General features: G+C 55.3%; 4 protein-coding genes across 4 annotated transcripts; 3 read left to right on the forward strand and 1 right to left on the reverse strand.

Annotated features, from left to right (window-relative positions):
- The first annotated feature begins 515 nt into the window (after positions 1 to 515).
- Positions 516 to 3,969, forward strand: BDP81DRAFT_427910 (family 15 glycosyl hydrolase). The gene is made up of 9 exons (XM_060590387.1): positions 516 to 837; positions 1,142 to 1,243; positions 1,300 to 1,517; positions 1,579 to 2,101; positions 2,184 to 2,551; positions 2,616 to 2,639; positions 2,693 to 2,875; positions 3,024 to 3,236; positions 3,354 to 3,969. Exons 1-9 carry the CDS (start codon positions 701 to 703, stop codon positions 3,620 to 3,622), a joined length of 2,037 nt encoding a protein of 678 aa, XP_060445196.1. The 5' UTR covers positions 516 to 700; the 3' UTR covers positions 3,623 to 3,969.
- A 107-nt stretch (positions 3,970 to 4,076) lies between these two features.
- On the reverse strand, positions 4,077 to 5,276 carry BDP81DRAFT_449594 (uncharacterized protein; the record flags this gene model as incomplete). Its single annotated transcript, XM_060592430.1, has 1 exon — positions 4,077 to 5,276. The coding sequence occupies one exon, from the start codon at positions 5,274 to 5,276 to the stop codon at positions 4,077 to 4,079; it is 1,200 nt and encodes a 399-aa protein (XP_060445197.1).
- Positions 5,277 to 8,226: 2,950 nt separating this feature from the next.
- BDP81DRAFT_427916 (6-phosphogluconate dehydrogenase) lies at positions 8,227 to 10,574 on the forward strand. The gene is made up of 6 exons (XM_060590388.1): positions 8,227 to 8,380; positions 8,763 to 8,804; positions 8,859 to 8,878; positions 8,935 to 9,461; positions 9,530 to 10,283; positions 10,343 to 10,574. Exons 1-6 carry the CDS (start codon positions 8,367 to 8,369, stop codon positions 10,462 to 10,464), a joined length of 1,479 nt encoding a protein of 492 aa, XP_060445198.1. The 5' UTR covers positions 8,227 to 8,366; the 3' UTR covers positions 10,465 to 10,574.
- Positions 10,575 to 11,232: 658 nt separating this feature from the next.
- Positions 11,233 to 13,526, forward strand: BDP81DRAFT_461052 (uncharacterized protein; the record flags this gene model as incomplete). Its single annotated transcript, XM_060593721.1, has 3 exons — positions 11,233 to 11,271; positions 11,339 to 11,602; positions 11,652 to 13,526. The coding sequence occupies 3 exons, from the start codon at positions 11,233 to 11,235 to the stop codon at positions 13,524 to 13,526; spliced, it is 2,178 nt and encodes a 725-aa protein (XP_060445199.1).
- Positions 13,527 to 14,620: the final 1,094 nt, after the last annotated feature.

A 14,620-nucleotide genomic window follows, 5' to 3' on the forward strand; every position in this document is an offset into this window, starting at 1 on the left:
TCTGGCAGCTCACTCCATAATCCATAATTTCCATAGGAGCTGAGCGCCAAGGTGGATTCTCACTAGCGGCTCGATGCGTCCTACGATATTGGGCAGCGTCGTCAAGCTTCGGGTGCTCGACATCACATCACGCACATTGGGTCCAAGCTCGTCTCTCCGAGAAGCTGTCTCCTTTGGGGAAACCAATCCAGCTTCTCATCCGAGGACTGCTGGTGCTCGGTGAATTTGGTAGTTAGTCCCGCAGCGGGAGCGAGCGGGCATTCGTTTCCGTTCACGATGCAGCATGTCGGCTGCAAGTCGAGAACCCTAGCGCTAGGTGTTAGTCGGCGTTTATCATCGAGAGAGAGAGAGAGACGACCATGACAAAGGCGTCCGCTGACATGTGTTTGGTTCCCCTCTCCCGCAAGCCACAGTAGTCGCAGATCGTGGCTTCCGCTCTACCCGTTCCCTCAGTAATCGCCGGGGTTTACCCCCCCCCCCCACCTTTACTTAGACCTCAAGCTTGACTTCATAGCTTACATTCAGTTGGTTTTACAATCGTTCAGCAGTGGCCGTTTGGTTGATTATTTACTGTTATCTTGTCAAATATATCATCGTACTTATCTCATTCGAAAGGGTCTCATATTAGCACACAAAGACTACGGTAGCATCTGATATCTCACTCATAGAAAGCTTCTCCGACGATCCGGGAATCGACGTCATGGCTCAACAGTGCTCGACAAGACATGTTGCCGGCAGCCGCGCCGGGTACCTGCCGATCGAGGACTATGGCATGATTGGCAATATGCACACATGCGCTCTCGTGGGAACGAACGGTTCGGTTGATTTTATGTGCTGGTAGGAACCGTTTCTCTCATTTGTCTTGTGCTACTTACACATCCCATCCGGGCCGACGTTACACTCGGCCGAGTGATGATCCTCCTGTACTTTCTCCGTCTCACTCATGGCAGCCTATGAAATGGACGACATGAGATGAGAATGATAATTCTCCAAATAATCTAAGGTTTCAAGAGAAAGAGTGGTTAAAGTGCCTCTCATCCGGAATATTTGGCCGTCACGAGCTCGATTTCCTTGTTGATGAGACGATGAGATGATGTTGCTCCTTCTCATCCATGAACCTTGATCTGACGCACCATCCCAGGCCCGACTTCGATTCGCCCAGTATCTTCTGTCGGTTACTTGACCAGGAAAAGGGCGGCTTCTTCAGCATCTGTCCTCCTCCGTCCAAGCTATGTACAACAAAGTGAGCAAACTTAAAAACTTACACACACCGTGTTGCCCTCTGACCAGTTCCAAAAGGCAACAATACCTCCCATCCTCCAACATCTTGCAGACTAGATACATTCACGATGACGGCGTCGTTGACGTCGTGGACTTTTTCCCTCGCCCCAAGACCGCCACTGTCATATCGAAGAGTACCCGCCAAGGCGCGTTCCGTGAGACGACCGAGATCCAGGAGGAGCTCAAGAAATGGCTCGTCCGTCGAGTCGAGTGTATCCGCGGCCGTCTCCAGCTTGGTGGGTAGCTGCTCTTAAAAACTCCCTGGTTTCAGTCAATACTGAATTACATCCTCCTTAGACATCGAGATCTTCCCGGCCTTCCAATACGCCAGCGAGTCCCACGTCACCACAATCATTGAGCCAACTCACACGGCCAACAGCCCAAGCAGGGCCGTCACCTTCCACAGCGAGCACTACAAGATGCAACTCGACGTCACCGTAGACGACGTCGCCGAGCCGGACGCGGCAGCTTCGGCACCGGCCCCCTCCATCACCTTTAGAAAGGAGAAGCGCGACGGCATGCTAGGCGAGGGCGTCGTCGCGCACCTGGAAATCACAGAGGGCCAGGCCGTCTCATTTGTCCTCCGCAACGACAAGCCGGACCACGTCACGCAGAACGTCACGACGGCGGTGCTCGACGGCCAGCAGCATGATACGCAGTCGTTCTGGTATAATTGGATCTCCAAGAGCAAGTACAAGGGCCGGTGGCGCGAGGTGGTCAACCGGAGTCTGATGCTGCTCAAGATGCTGACGTATGAGCCTACCGGCGCCATTGTGGCTGCGCCGACGTTTTCTATCCCTGAGGATATTGGCGGTGTTCGGTAAGGATTTCTTGTTTCTCGTCATCCCTTTGGGCTTGTTTCTTCTTCTTCTTCATGGAAAGAAGCTCATCAGTCAAAACAGAAACTGGGACTACCGCTTCTGCTGGATCCGCGACTCAAGCTTCACAATCTACATCCTCCTCCGCCTCGGCTTCTCCGCCGAGGCCGACGCCTACATGGACTTTATCAGCGAGCGCTTCGTCAAGTCGCGCGGGCCTAGCGGCGAGCTGCCCATCATGTTCACCATCCGGGGCGAGACCGAGATCCCCGAGCAGGAGCTCGATCACCTCGAAGGGTACCGCGGCAGCAAGCCGGTGCGGATCGGCAACGGCGCCGCGTTCCATCAGCAGTTTGATATCTACGGCGAGCTCATGGACGGTATTTATTTGTACAACAAGTACGGGAAGCCTATTAGCTGGGATCAGTGGTGTTCTGTGAGGGAGATGTTGGGTATGTTGCCTTTCCGGGCGGTTGATTATAAATTGCTAGATCGTGGAGCTGACTCGCTGCGCAGACTTTGTCCTTACTTTGACGGATAGTAAGTTGTCGACTTGCTTCTTTTAAAAGAGATGGAAGTACTAACGTTGAAAGAACCCGACATGTCCATCTGGGAAGTCCGCAACAAGAAGCAAAACTTCACCTACTCAAAGGTCATGCTCTGGGTCGCCTTCGATCGCGGCCTCCGGCTCGCAGATAAACGCAACTTCCCCTGCCCCAACCGCAGTAAATGGCTCGAGGCCCGCGATAACCTGATGGAGGAGATCATGGACAAAGGTACGGACGACCTTTGCATTTCAGCTCGCCTTTCACCGAGAGGGTCCTTCCCACACCCCCAATTCTCTCATTTTCATCTCAAATTATACACGATGATTATCAGATGGAGAAGAAAACTGACCAGGCCCCACGTGGGGGGAATAAACAGGCTACAACAAGGAAATGAAGTGCTTCGTCCAGAGCTACGAGAACAACACCATGCTCGACTCCTCGATCCTCATCGCCCCCCTCGTCTTCTTCATCGCCCCAAACGACCCGCGCTTCCTAAACACAATGGACCGCATCCTCATGCCCCCCGAAAAGGGCGGCCTCACCAGCACAGGTCTCGTCTCCCGTTACGATACCGAGCTTTCGGACGATGGTAAGCGCTCCCGCGCCCCTTTTTCTCCTCCCCCTTCCCCCGCCTCCCAACTTCTCTCAAAGATATACCATACACCATGTGATATGAACTCTAACCTTTCTTGCTTTCCCCTCCCAGGCGTCGGCGGAAGAGAAGGCGCCTTCAGCATGTGCACCTTTTGGCTCGTCGAAGCAATGACGCGCGCCTCCGTCTACGAACCTAAGTACCTCGTCCGCGCCGTCAATCTCTTTGAGAACATGCTCAGCTTCTCCAACCACCTGTCCATGTTCTCCGAGGAGATTGCCCGCAGCGGCGAGCAGCTCGGTAACACGCCCCAGGCTTTCAGTCATCTGGCCCTCATTAGTGCCGCCTTTAATCTGGATCGGGTTACTGGGTTCCAGCGGTGATTTCGGTTGATATATCGTGTGAATCCGGGGGGGGTCAGATGAGTGGGTGGGTGAGCGATTGGGGTATGGATGAATTCCTTCCTCTGCCTCCTCTCACGTACCCTGTCCGCTACCAATTGTTACGATGTTAGGCGTGGCGAAGAAAGATACTTAGTTTGGGATTTTGGGTCTCATGGAACTCCTCGGGTATACTCCAGGGGACATTACCCGATATCACACCTTTTCCACCTCGTCAAACTGCGTAATAGTTAGTAGCAGAACAGGGTACGTGAGAGGGGTTCCTGTGCGGAGTTGCAGTTTTCACATCACGTAGATGGCATGTTCAATACAAAGTCTGACCGAGAAAATGCTTCTATTTTTGTGTCATACGTTGATTATGATGGGTATGGGTGACCTCCAACTCCAGAACGCCAAGTCCAGCCCGAAAAAAACTCTTCTTAAACCAAGATAACAATCATCCAAGCAGCTTGAGACCGTTTTTGGTCTTCTGTCCGGGTTTCGTGACGCCGTGACTATGCACAGGGCCAAGATTGGGTTCATACCCAGTACCCTCGCCGTGCTTGTTTCCTCCGCCACCGCCGCCACCACCGCCGTTGCCAGAGTGCTTCTTATTCTTGTTATTGCGGTTGTTGCGGTGGTCCTTGCCCTTGACGTTGGTGATCTTGATCTCCGTGTTCGCCTTGCGGACAGTGACGGGGTGACTCTGGATGTACTTGCCATTCATCTCCTTGGCGGCCTGGAAAAAGTCGTCGGCGTCGCTAAAGGAGACGAAGCCGTAGCCCTTGGACTTGGCAGTGCGCTTATCGCGGATCACGCGCGCCTTCTGTACCGACTGCCACCGGGCAAAGGCCTTGAGGAGGGACTCATCGGTGACTTCGCCTGCGAGGTTACCAACAAAGAGGCGCAGGTGGCTCGGGTCCCACTCGGCGAGGGTGTCGTCGGTCCACTTCTTGCCGCCGCCCTCGCGGACGACGGTCTTCTTGCGCTCCGGGGGTTGGTTCGCTGCTGCGGCCGCCGCGGCCGCGGCGGCGGGGTCGATGATGGGAGGAGTCGCGACGTTGCTGCCTGTGGCGGGCATGCCACCGCGGCCACCGGGGACGACCGGGTCTCTACCGCTGGCGTCCTTGCTGCCGTTGGAGCTGTACGCGCTCTGCCACTGTGCTATCTGCATCGCCATGTCCGGGTCGTAGTCGGAGGCTGAGGCGACGGATGCGCCGGCAGCAGGGCCGCCGGTGCCGGGAATCGGGAACGGGTTGCGAATCTGCGGCGCCGCGCCGTAGGTCGAAGGCGGCGCATTGTAGCTCGAGGCCTGGCCGTAACGAGAGCCGGCGCCGGGTTGTGCGTATGAATCGTATGCGGGCACTGGTGCCGCATAGCGGCCGGCGGCTACCGAGGGCGAGGGTGACAATTGTTGCTGGTACGTCGCGTAGGAGGAGCCATAACGGGCAGCGGGTGCTGGCGCGCTGGCGTAGTTTGGTGCGCTCGAGTAGGAGGGAGGAGCGGAGGAGGTTGCAGCTCCGTAGGCGGGTTTGAAGGCGGGCTTGAAGCCTCCGGATGACTTGCTCGGAGGTGGCCGCGCGGGCAGGGAGGGATGGGAAGGTGGGTTGCCGGTGGAGGGGCCGCTTGAGATACCTGGAGGGGGCGGGTAGGCCATGATGAATGAACTGCGGGTATGATACGGTTTTTTTGGTACAAGCAAGGCGCGTATGGCTTTGCTTGAGTTTTTTTGTGGCAACGTACCTCTGAGCCTGGGTTGTTCCTGCTCAAAGAAGTCAGACCTCCTTTGCTGTTTGCTATAGCCGGCGGTGGGTGTGCTGTTGTCGGGGCTGTCGCAAATGCAGAGATGGGTTTGTTGGTGATGTATTCGGAGAAATTCTGACAATGTCGTCTCAGCCTCGGCGATAGCTCGTGGCCGATGTGGCTGGTGGCTAAGTCCGATATGTCACGTGATAAGTGTGGCTTTACCTGGATGAAGCTCGGACAAGAAACTGACCATGGCTTGGCACTGCTATTCAACCTTTCAGGTGGGTGGACACCAACTGCCGTCCATTGCATCCCGCATTCTCAGTTGTTGCTTCTCGAATCCCGAGGTTCACAATGCAGCACATGCCGCCGATTAAACGCCTAGAGAGGTTTAAAACAGGAATCCCAGTTCTGTCTTGCGCCATTTGATTATTTGGCACCGGCCGTGCTGTCTGAGTCTCGACTCTCGCTCCGTTCGGCTGGGATTGTCACCATCCCATTTAACCATCCTGTTCCTGCATCAGCTGCATTTTATCCGTCGGACATCTTCAGACGGACATAACGGATAATCAGTAGTGCAGCTATCGGTGTTTGTTGGCTGACATCATGGCCTCCGTCGCCCTCCGACACGACGCTGCGTTTTCCCTCGGTCAGGTCCATGCCAATCAGTAATGCGCGTGGATTCTAAGCGGAGCTTTAGCGGAGTTCTCAACCGACGACTCCGGGTCGTGCGACCGATCCAAGGCCCGAAGGCGGCGGTAACCCCCACTGAGGTTGCCCCTCGTTTTCCTTTGTGAGAGCCATATTTATCGATTTGTGAGCAGTGAGGGACGGATTCACCGTCGGCGGTCGCGTTGCGGCTGCGCTGCCTCCATCCACACCTTGAGGTACCTTGGGAGATGGAGGTGCGATATTTTCTGTCCCCTTCTGCTGAGGGCGTGGGTCTCAACGAACCCAATAGATTGAGGCTGCTTCGGCCAAGCAGTCCAACTGGAGGAATTGGAGGGGTTCATTACGGCCAGCTTCGGTTTGGTTGGGGCCGACTTCCTTTGCACACCATTGGAAGCGCATCGTGATTTGTCGCGTATAACGAGCAAGGCCCGCTATCCGCTGTCCAGGGATAGGAAACGCGAGGCGCATGCGCATCGGCCGCTGCCTTTTTCCTATCCAATGCCTAATTATAATCGCAGTCGTGGTGGTGGTGGTAAGGCTGCATGCATCTCTCACGGCGTTCTCTCCGGCTGAAGGCGGAATGCCGAGCGCGCGCTCATAGATGAATAGCGACAACGCGACGTCCCGATATCTCTCTGCAAGCCTCCAGGGTTTGGACGTTCTCGAAGCTCTGCTGGAACGGCCCGGGAGCATGGGGTCTCTTCTATGCTGAAGAAACGGAATTTCCTCCAATGCAGTCCGGAGCGAGGGGCAGATGCTGCACGTGCAGGGCGGCTCTCAAAGTCGAGGGACGTTTGGGAGCATGAGCAAGACAACGACGGACCAGACAAATCAAATCCCTTCTGGTCCCTAACCCCTACCACCCAAGACGGTCCAGGAGCATACGAAGCGAGAGAGCAGCGAGTACCGGAGCTCCGCTGGGAGGGCAATAACATTATATGCCGCCAGCAGACAGGCCGCAACGCCGCAATGCATCGCGCAAGATTAGCATTGGTGATTAGGCAGAGCCCCCGCGGCCTGTTAGACCGAGCGCAGAGTGTTCCTCCGCGGCCGTGGGTTGCGAAACGTCAGGGTCTGACGCATCGAGTTTGAATACCGGAGTCGCAAATCCCTCCCCTGGAACACGCAGAGTGTGAGACATGCTCGCGGCGGCCAATGGGAACGGGTGCCTATCGCCGAATCGGACCACAACAGGACGGATCCAGAAGCGCCTTTTTGCACGACGGGCTTCGTCAGGCTGGCGCGCTGCTTGACTAAAACACCACCGGCGTGGAGCAGGCATAATGGTCGTTGCTGGGCCGCCCTCCGCCGCGCGGGCCGGTTCTATGGCACAATGCGGTAACCGTGGTACATCGGAGTCGCTGTGAAGGGAGCAGGCTGGTACATTTCATGCTCTCTGCGAGGGTATGTCTGATCTGGCATAGACGGTGTTTGGTGTCAATCTGGCCGCTAAACGAGACAAAAGCTTCTGGCTTATTTGCTCAACAACAAAAATGGCGGATGGCAGAGAGACGCGGGAAAGACGAGGTGACAGAGGAGAGCATCGTCATAACTGCCCCTCCATGACAGGCCGTCCAATTGGAACTGGCTGGAGGAGGGTCTGGTCCTCTCCATGGAGCTCCACGTCCTGGCGGTGATGTATGTGTCCCTCTTCTTTCCTGTATGCGTGTACCTACTCCGTAATCCGTACGGAAGTGCTGGAAGTGAAAGTGGGATGCCAAAGCATGGAAAGATACCAGCAGAGTACCACGAGTACCTAGAGACTGCGGTATGTACCTCTTTGTCCATGAGTAAGCTCGTCCCGCCAACAGGAAAAAGCCAATCATCTCGAGTTAGTCCAGGAGAGTCCAGGAGGGGTGACCACTAAACAGCCAAGTCAAAGCAGCAAAGCAGCCCTGTCGATGGTCGAACAAGCCGTCTGGTCCCGCTTTTCTGCCCAGTCTTTGAGAGATTCCCACCCCCAAAGAAAGAATGGGAAGCGAAGAAAAAAGTCGTAGGTATGTATCCGTAGAAAGGCCAAGCTGCTTGCACCCAGGCGAAAAGCACCGGGAGGTACTTGTCGACTGGAGTGGGAGTGTGCACATCTGCGCTTGTCATGGGTGGCCCCTGCACTAAGACAAACCCCCCCCTCCCCTCCTACCCCTCCGTCGACCCTCCCCCTACAAACTTCGTCCGGGTTGACGAAAGCTCCAGCTTCTCGTCTCCTTCTTGACACATTCCCTAGAGATAAATAACTCGACGCTCCCGCATATCATCAAAGATTCGCGCGTCTGAACCTCTCCTCCATCAAACAACCACCCCCACGTAAACCATCGACACATCATTCATCATGTCTGGACCTGTGTAAGTAATACCTAGTCTGCTTTCTAAACCCCTCTTCGCTCTCAAAGCCAAAGAAAAATTACCCCACCACCCCTCTCCCGACCTCCGATGCTTCACGACAATGACCACGGCTGCGAATTGCCGCATGTCGACGTCCGTCGTGATGCTACGGTGCTGGTACGGTCTCGGGAGGTGCCAATGAACATTCAATATTGGCCTCAAGTCATGGCCTTCTCTTTTCTCGACTCATCAACAACATACTCATACTCGTAATGCAGCGCTCGTCTTGCCAACCTTGTGGAAGGCGTTGTGCCTGCTCCGAGGTCCCGCTCCGCTCTCCTTCTCCTCGCACCTGAATAAGCAACGTCCGGCTAGTGAACACTCAAGCTGACCATCATCACAGCGCTGATATGGGCCTCATCGGCCTGGCCGTTATGGGTCAAAAGTAAGTTCTTCCAGCTTCCATTGTGTAAGAAATGGTTCACTAATACTCTCAAAGCATTATCCTCAACGCCGCCGGTAATTCCGACATTCACATCCTATACCATATTTCAGGTGGCTAATATCCCTTCCAGACCACGGTTTCACCGTTGCCGCCTTCAATCGTACCGTTTCCAAGGTCGACCGATTCCTGGCCAACGAGGCCAAGGGCAAGTCCATCGTGGGCGCTCACTCTCTGGAGGAGTTCGTTTCAAAACTTAAGAGCCCCAAGCGAGTCATGCTCCTCGTCCAGGCCGGCAAGGCTGTCGATGACTACATTGACACCCTCATCCCCCTCCTTGAGAAGGGTGACATCATCATTGACGGTGGTAACTCTCACTTCCCCGACTCCAACCGCCGCACCAAGTACTGCGCTTCCAAGGGCATCCGCTTCGTCGGCTCCGGTGTCTCTGGTGGTGAGGAGGGTGCCCGCTACGGTCCCTCCATGATGCCCGGTGGTAACGAGGAGGCCTGGCCCCACATCAAGGACCTCTTCCAGAGCATCTCCGCTAAGAGCGACAACGAGCCTTGCTGCGACTGGGTCGGTGATGAGGGCGCCGGTCACTACGTCAAGATGGTCCACAACGGTATTGAGTACGGTGACATGCAGCTTATCTGCGAGGTATGCGCCCCCCCCCCCCCCATCCGAGCTCCCCGTAGCTATATGCCCGTAGCTAACAAGACATCCAGGCCTACGATATCCTGAAGCGCGGTCTCGGCCTCTCCTGCAAGGAGATTGGCGATGTCTTCGCCAAGTGGAACAAGGGCGTCTTGGACTCTTTCCTGATCGAGATTACCCGTGACATCCTTTACTACAACGACGACGATGGAACTCCCCTCGTCGAGAAGATTCTCGACCAGGCTGGCCAGAAGGGTACCGGCAAGTGGACCGCTATCAACGCCCTTGACCTCGGTATGCCCGTCACCCTGATTGCCGAGGCTGTCCTTGCCCGCTGCCTGTCCTCCATCAAGGAGGAGCGTGTTAAGGCTTCCAGCAAGCTTCAGTACGTTGGTCGCACCAACAAGTTCGAGGGCAACAAGGAGCAGTTCATCGACGACCTCGAGCAGGCTCTGTACGCCTCCAAGATCGTCTCCTACGCTCAGGGTTTCCAATTGATGAACGAGGCCGCCAAGGAGTACGGCTGGAAGCTTAACAAGCCCTCCATCGCCCTCATGTGGCGCGGTGGCTGCATTATCCGCTCCGTCTTCCTCAAGGACATCACCAACGCTTTCCGCAGCAACCCCGACCTCGAGAACCTTCTCTTCGACGACTTCTTCAACAAGGCCATCCACACTGCTCAGCCCGGCTGGAGAGACGTTGTCGCCAAGGCCGCCCTCCTCGGAATCCCGACCCCGGCCTTCTCCACCGCTCTGTCTTGGTTCGACGGTTACCGCACCAAGGACCTGCCCGCCAACCTCCTCCAGGCTCAGCGCGACTACTTCGGTAAGCTACTTGATACTACAAATTCCTTTGACAACTTGCTAACCAGAACACTCCTGCAGGTGCCCACACCTTCCTCGTCAAGCCCGAGTCAGCTAACGAGAAGTACCCCGCTGGCCAGTACCACCACGTCAACTGGACCGGCCGCGGAGGTAACGTCTCTGCTTCTACATACAACGCTTAATGGTTTTCTGGATAGGTTAAATAGAGGGCTCACTATGAGAACTGGCATAAGGATGCTAGGAGAATGAAATGAAATGATTACACGTAATTGAAACAACAAAGTTCCACCAATGCTCGTCTCCAATTTTGCCAATGTGAACATGCTGAAAGCTTGAGGTGAAGCTGTCGAGTAGCAGTCTTCGCGAAGACAAGACCCGGATGAAGCTCTAAAAGGTACACACACAGTGTGCCGGGAGGAAAGTATCATGCGCAGATCTACATTGCAACATGGCCAAATTTGTTCCAAATCCTCCGATATGATCTTTTGATGTGAATGTTTCGCAAAGTAAAAGAAGTCTGATAAATGACTTACTTCTCCTTGTACCGGCGAGTAACTGACTGGATGGCGGAACTGGCGGCGAACGCGGAGCTCATTGCACAGTGTAGTCGGAGGCCGGCCCACGGTACCCGAGGAAATGTATCCACATGCACGGACCCTAGCCGGTACCTCTATGATTGGCTGTCTACCTACCAGGGTCTCTCATGGTGCCGCAGCCTCGTCGCGACAAATTTGGGGACCGCGAACCAAGCTGCAAGTCAATCAATTCATCAACCAACCGCAGCTTCCCCAATTGTCGCGTCATCTCAATCCTTCCCATTTCTTTGTCGACTAACCTCCTCACATACAACCACGGCCTAGAGAGGCAATCGCTTGCTCTGCGCGACGAAAGCTGTGCATCAGCATCCACCTCAACCACATCGCACCGTGCATCCCACGTCGCGATCCGCCATGGCACAAGACCCGAGTGACGGTATCGACCAGGAGCTGGTAGGTCACCGCAGCCAGCATTAGATTAAGCATCGAAAGTCCAAAATCATCGCTGACCGTTCCCTAGCTGAGCCATGCTCACCTCATATCCGCCAACCACTATGCCGACCAGGCACGCGTCGATCTGAACCAAGTGACGAAATGGTTGATGGCGGCGCCCCAAGTCGCGAAAGACAAAGCTCCCTTCTTCTGGACCTACCTCGACCGACCCCGCGACGGCCAGGTCTACCTTACATGGCAACCTCTCAAGAGGCTCGGAACGAATTTCGCCAGCGACGGAATGATCTGTGGCCCCGAGCAGTACCATAGACAGGATGTTGGAAATGGATTGGTAGGCATCTTGTCGCATTGTCGAAGCAATAATCTGACTTTGATATCAGTCTCTCGAAATCCACTTTGTCAAGTCGGCTTTCATTCCTGGCGAGCAGGTCGCCATGCACGCTCGCCGCAGATTCCGCCTCGTTCCCTCGCAGACCGGGGTAATGAACGCGCCCCAACCAGACATCAGTCTCTGGATCGTTCACTATGGCCCTTCCGACCCCTCCGACCGTGTCCCCGTCAACCTGATTCCCGTGTCACAAGAGACCCAGCATATCATGGGGACTCGCAACCACCTCCAGAAGTGTGGACAGATAGCACGAAAGGACTTTATGCTTTCCGATCGCGCGAGTTGGCCCTCGATCCAGTTCCCGCGTAATGGCGGACGGCCTCAGATGTACAACCCGCCAGCTCAATCGCGGCGCGTACCGCAGCAGATGGCCTATCCCCCTGCGGGTCCCCAAGGACGTCGTGGTCGTCAACAAGCACAGGCGCAGGCGCAAGCCCAGCAGCAGCAACAGGCTTTGGCTCATGCCGAGGCTCTGCACGATGACGAAGAACTCGAGAAGGATCTCTTTGACCATCTCACCCCTAGAGACATTTCCTTTGCGCGGTATCAGCAAAACCACGAGTGGATGGAGGAGATTGTGTCTTCGCCCTACGGCCTTAGCCAGATTGCACCTCCCGATCTCGGACTTGGTCTCAAGGGAGAGCTGGCACCATTGACTGACGGCATCTTCTCGGCACAGAGCGCAAACGCCCTTACTGAGCCGCCCCAAAAGCCTTATATTGGACGGCTAGAGCCCGGCCTCGCTGATGAGTTCAGAAAACGGGTCCAGGAGCATCTTGACGCCACCAAGGCTGAGATGGAGAAGATGAAGGCGGAGCACGCAAAAAACTTGGCAAGCCTCAAGGCAAGTTCGATATTCGTTGATGCGGAGAAGGACGTCAAAAAGTCTGTCCAGGAGCGCGGACCAGAGCCGTGGCGCCTGGAGGGTTACTCTACCGATGCGGACGATAACTCTGGCCCTTGGTCACAGAAGCACAACAAGAAGGTGGACGAGATTGTGGCTCAGGTGGAGGCTAACCTGGGCCGGCACATTGAGGTCCTCCACAATGTGCACCGCATACAAGATGGTGGCTTCCAGGAGCCCGCCCCTGAACCTGTCAAGGAGCCTTCACCAGTCCCGCCGCCGGCGAGCTCTCCTCCCGCACCGGCGGCTGGTGCTGACGCGAATGCCTCGGGATCACGGCGGCCGTCCCAGGCTGGCTCTAACCACAGCGGCGTGATGGTGGGCGACTCGGATATCGACATGGGAGGCACTGCAGCAGGACTCCTCGACGAGATGCACACTGGATTCTCTGCCAACTCAACTCCTCTGAACAACTTCCCTACACCGCAAACACACATGAACTCAAACGCAGGAACCCCAGCCAACGCAAATGCACCGTCGCCCGCACCGGTTCCCCCCACCATCCAGGAAGAAACCGAGGCGCAGGCTTCCACCGGCGCTCCTGCTGCTGCGGTAGAGGACGTCACGATGGGCAACACAGAGTCTTCCAAGGATGCCTCTTCCACCGCGCCTGATCAAGGAACCGGCAGCGGTGATTGGGTCGTCGTGCCTAAGGGAGGTGCAACGCCCGATCCCTCCGCCGGAGCCGCTGCCGCCGCCACTGGTGCAACTGAGGACGAGGCTGCCAAGCCTGCCGTCAAGGCCCCGTCTGCTGCCGGAACGCCAGCAGACACCCAGACTCCTGGCGGCTTTAGCTCGCTGGGTGACCTGGACTCGGCCGGCGACGCTCTGGCCGGCTACGGCGGGTCTATGGGTGATGGTCTGGATATGAACATGGAGATGGAGGACTCTGCGTTTGGCGATGCCTTCCACGGTGTGTCAAACACCAACACGCCAGGGAATCAATCTGAGGGTGGGGCTTAGGAGCCTCCTGAGCCGGAATTTGATTGGGATACCAAGTATTAGTAATACTTGAAAGACGGGTATTTAGAAGGAGGGCAGTGTATGTTTAATGCGGCATGGTGGCTCGGTCAACCTGGTTGGGACCACTTGTTAGTTGTTTTTAGGAGGGTTTGGAGACGAAGAGCCTAAGGCTTGTACGGTATCACAGTTCACACGGATGGTTAAAGAATGGAATGAATCAGTCTAGCTCAGGCTTCATATTCTATCGTGACCTGTGGTCAAGGGCTACTACATGTTAGCCTAGTGCCGTGAGGTAATACCTGTGAGGCGGAAGGTGACCAAGACCGTGGGGCAAAGTGTTGGGTAAAAGTTAAGTAAACTGCAAGAGGAACTAATCGTCACGTAATGACTTGTATGATCTTTGCACCCAGGAAACCTCAGCGCCGTCACATTTTTGCATGGCTAAGGATCTACAACACCGAGCTATAAAAAAAATAAAAAATAAAAAAATCTGCTTAAAACGTCAATGATTGTCACTGCAGAATTCTCTGCAACCCGGTACTGTGTAACGGGCTTCATGGTAAGAATGAATATTCATTGATGAGGGCTTTGGGAGTCTCCGTAATGAGCTGGGATATGCTTGTCAACAAGTGTGTTAAGATAATGGGTAAGGTGGCAGGCTTATTTATGGTGTACCCAGAATTTTTGTCTGTATTGCAGATACGTTACCCAATGGTCAATAACCAATGCCTTCGACTCTTCGAGTCCACAGGCTGAACAGCGTCAAACACGGAGAAAGAATGGTGATACATGGCGGTTCATCCCACAGCAAGCCCGGATTACGTTGACAGGGGCCGCGATCAGTGCGCTCCTGTTAGTGGTCGTGCAGCAAAACCAGGCAAAGATACTAAGACGGTCCCACTTTCTCCGCGTTGCACCGGGCGGGAGGTTTTAGGTTTGATCGGCGCCAGGTACAGACGTCTCAGCCGCAGGCTTTACACGAGCCCTTTCCATGTCATCCCGACTTTCAACCTCCCTCTTCCTCGAGGTTCGAACGAATTGGCCCTTTGTTCCCGCCGCTCATCACGATTGGATATTGAACGAAAACACAGCAA

This window comes from Colletotrichum phormii (assembly GCF_030913505.1).
Source record: "Colletotrichum phormii strain CBS 102054 chromosome Unknown BDP81scaffold_10, whole genome shotgun sequence".
NCBI classification, from domain to species: domain Eukaryota; kingdom Fungi; phylum Ascomycota; class Sordariomycetes; order Glomerellales; family Glomerellaceae; genus Colletotrichum; species Colletotrichum phormii.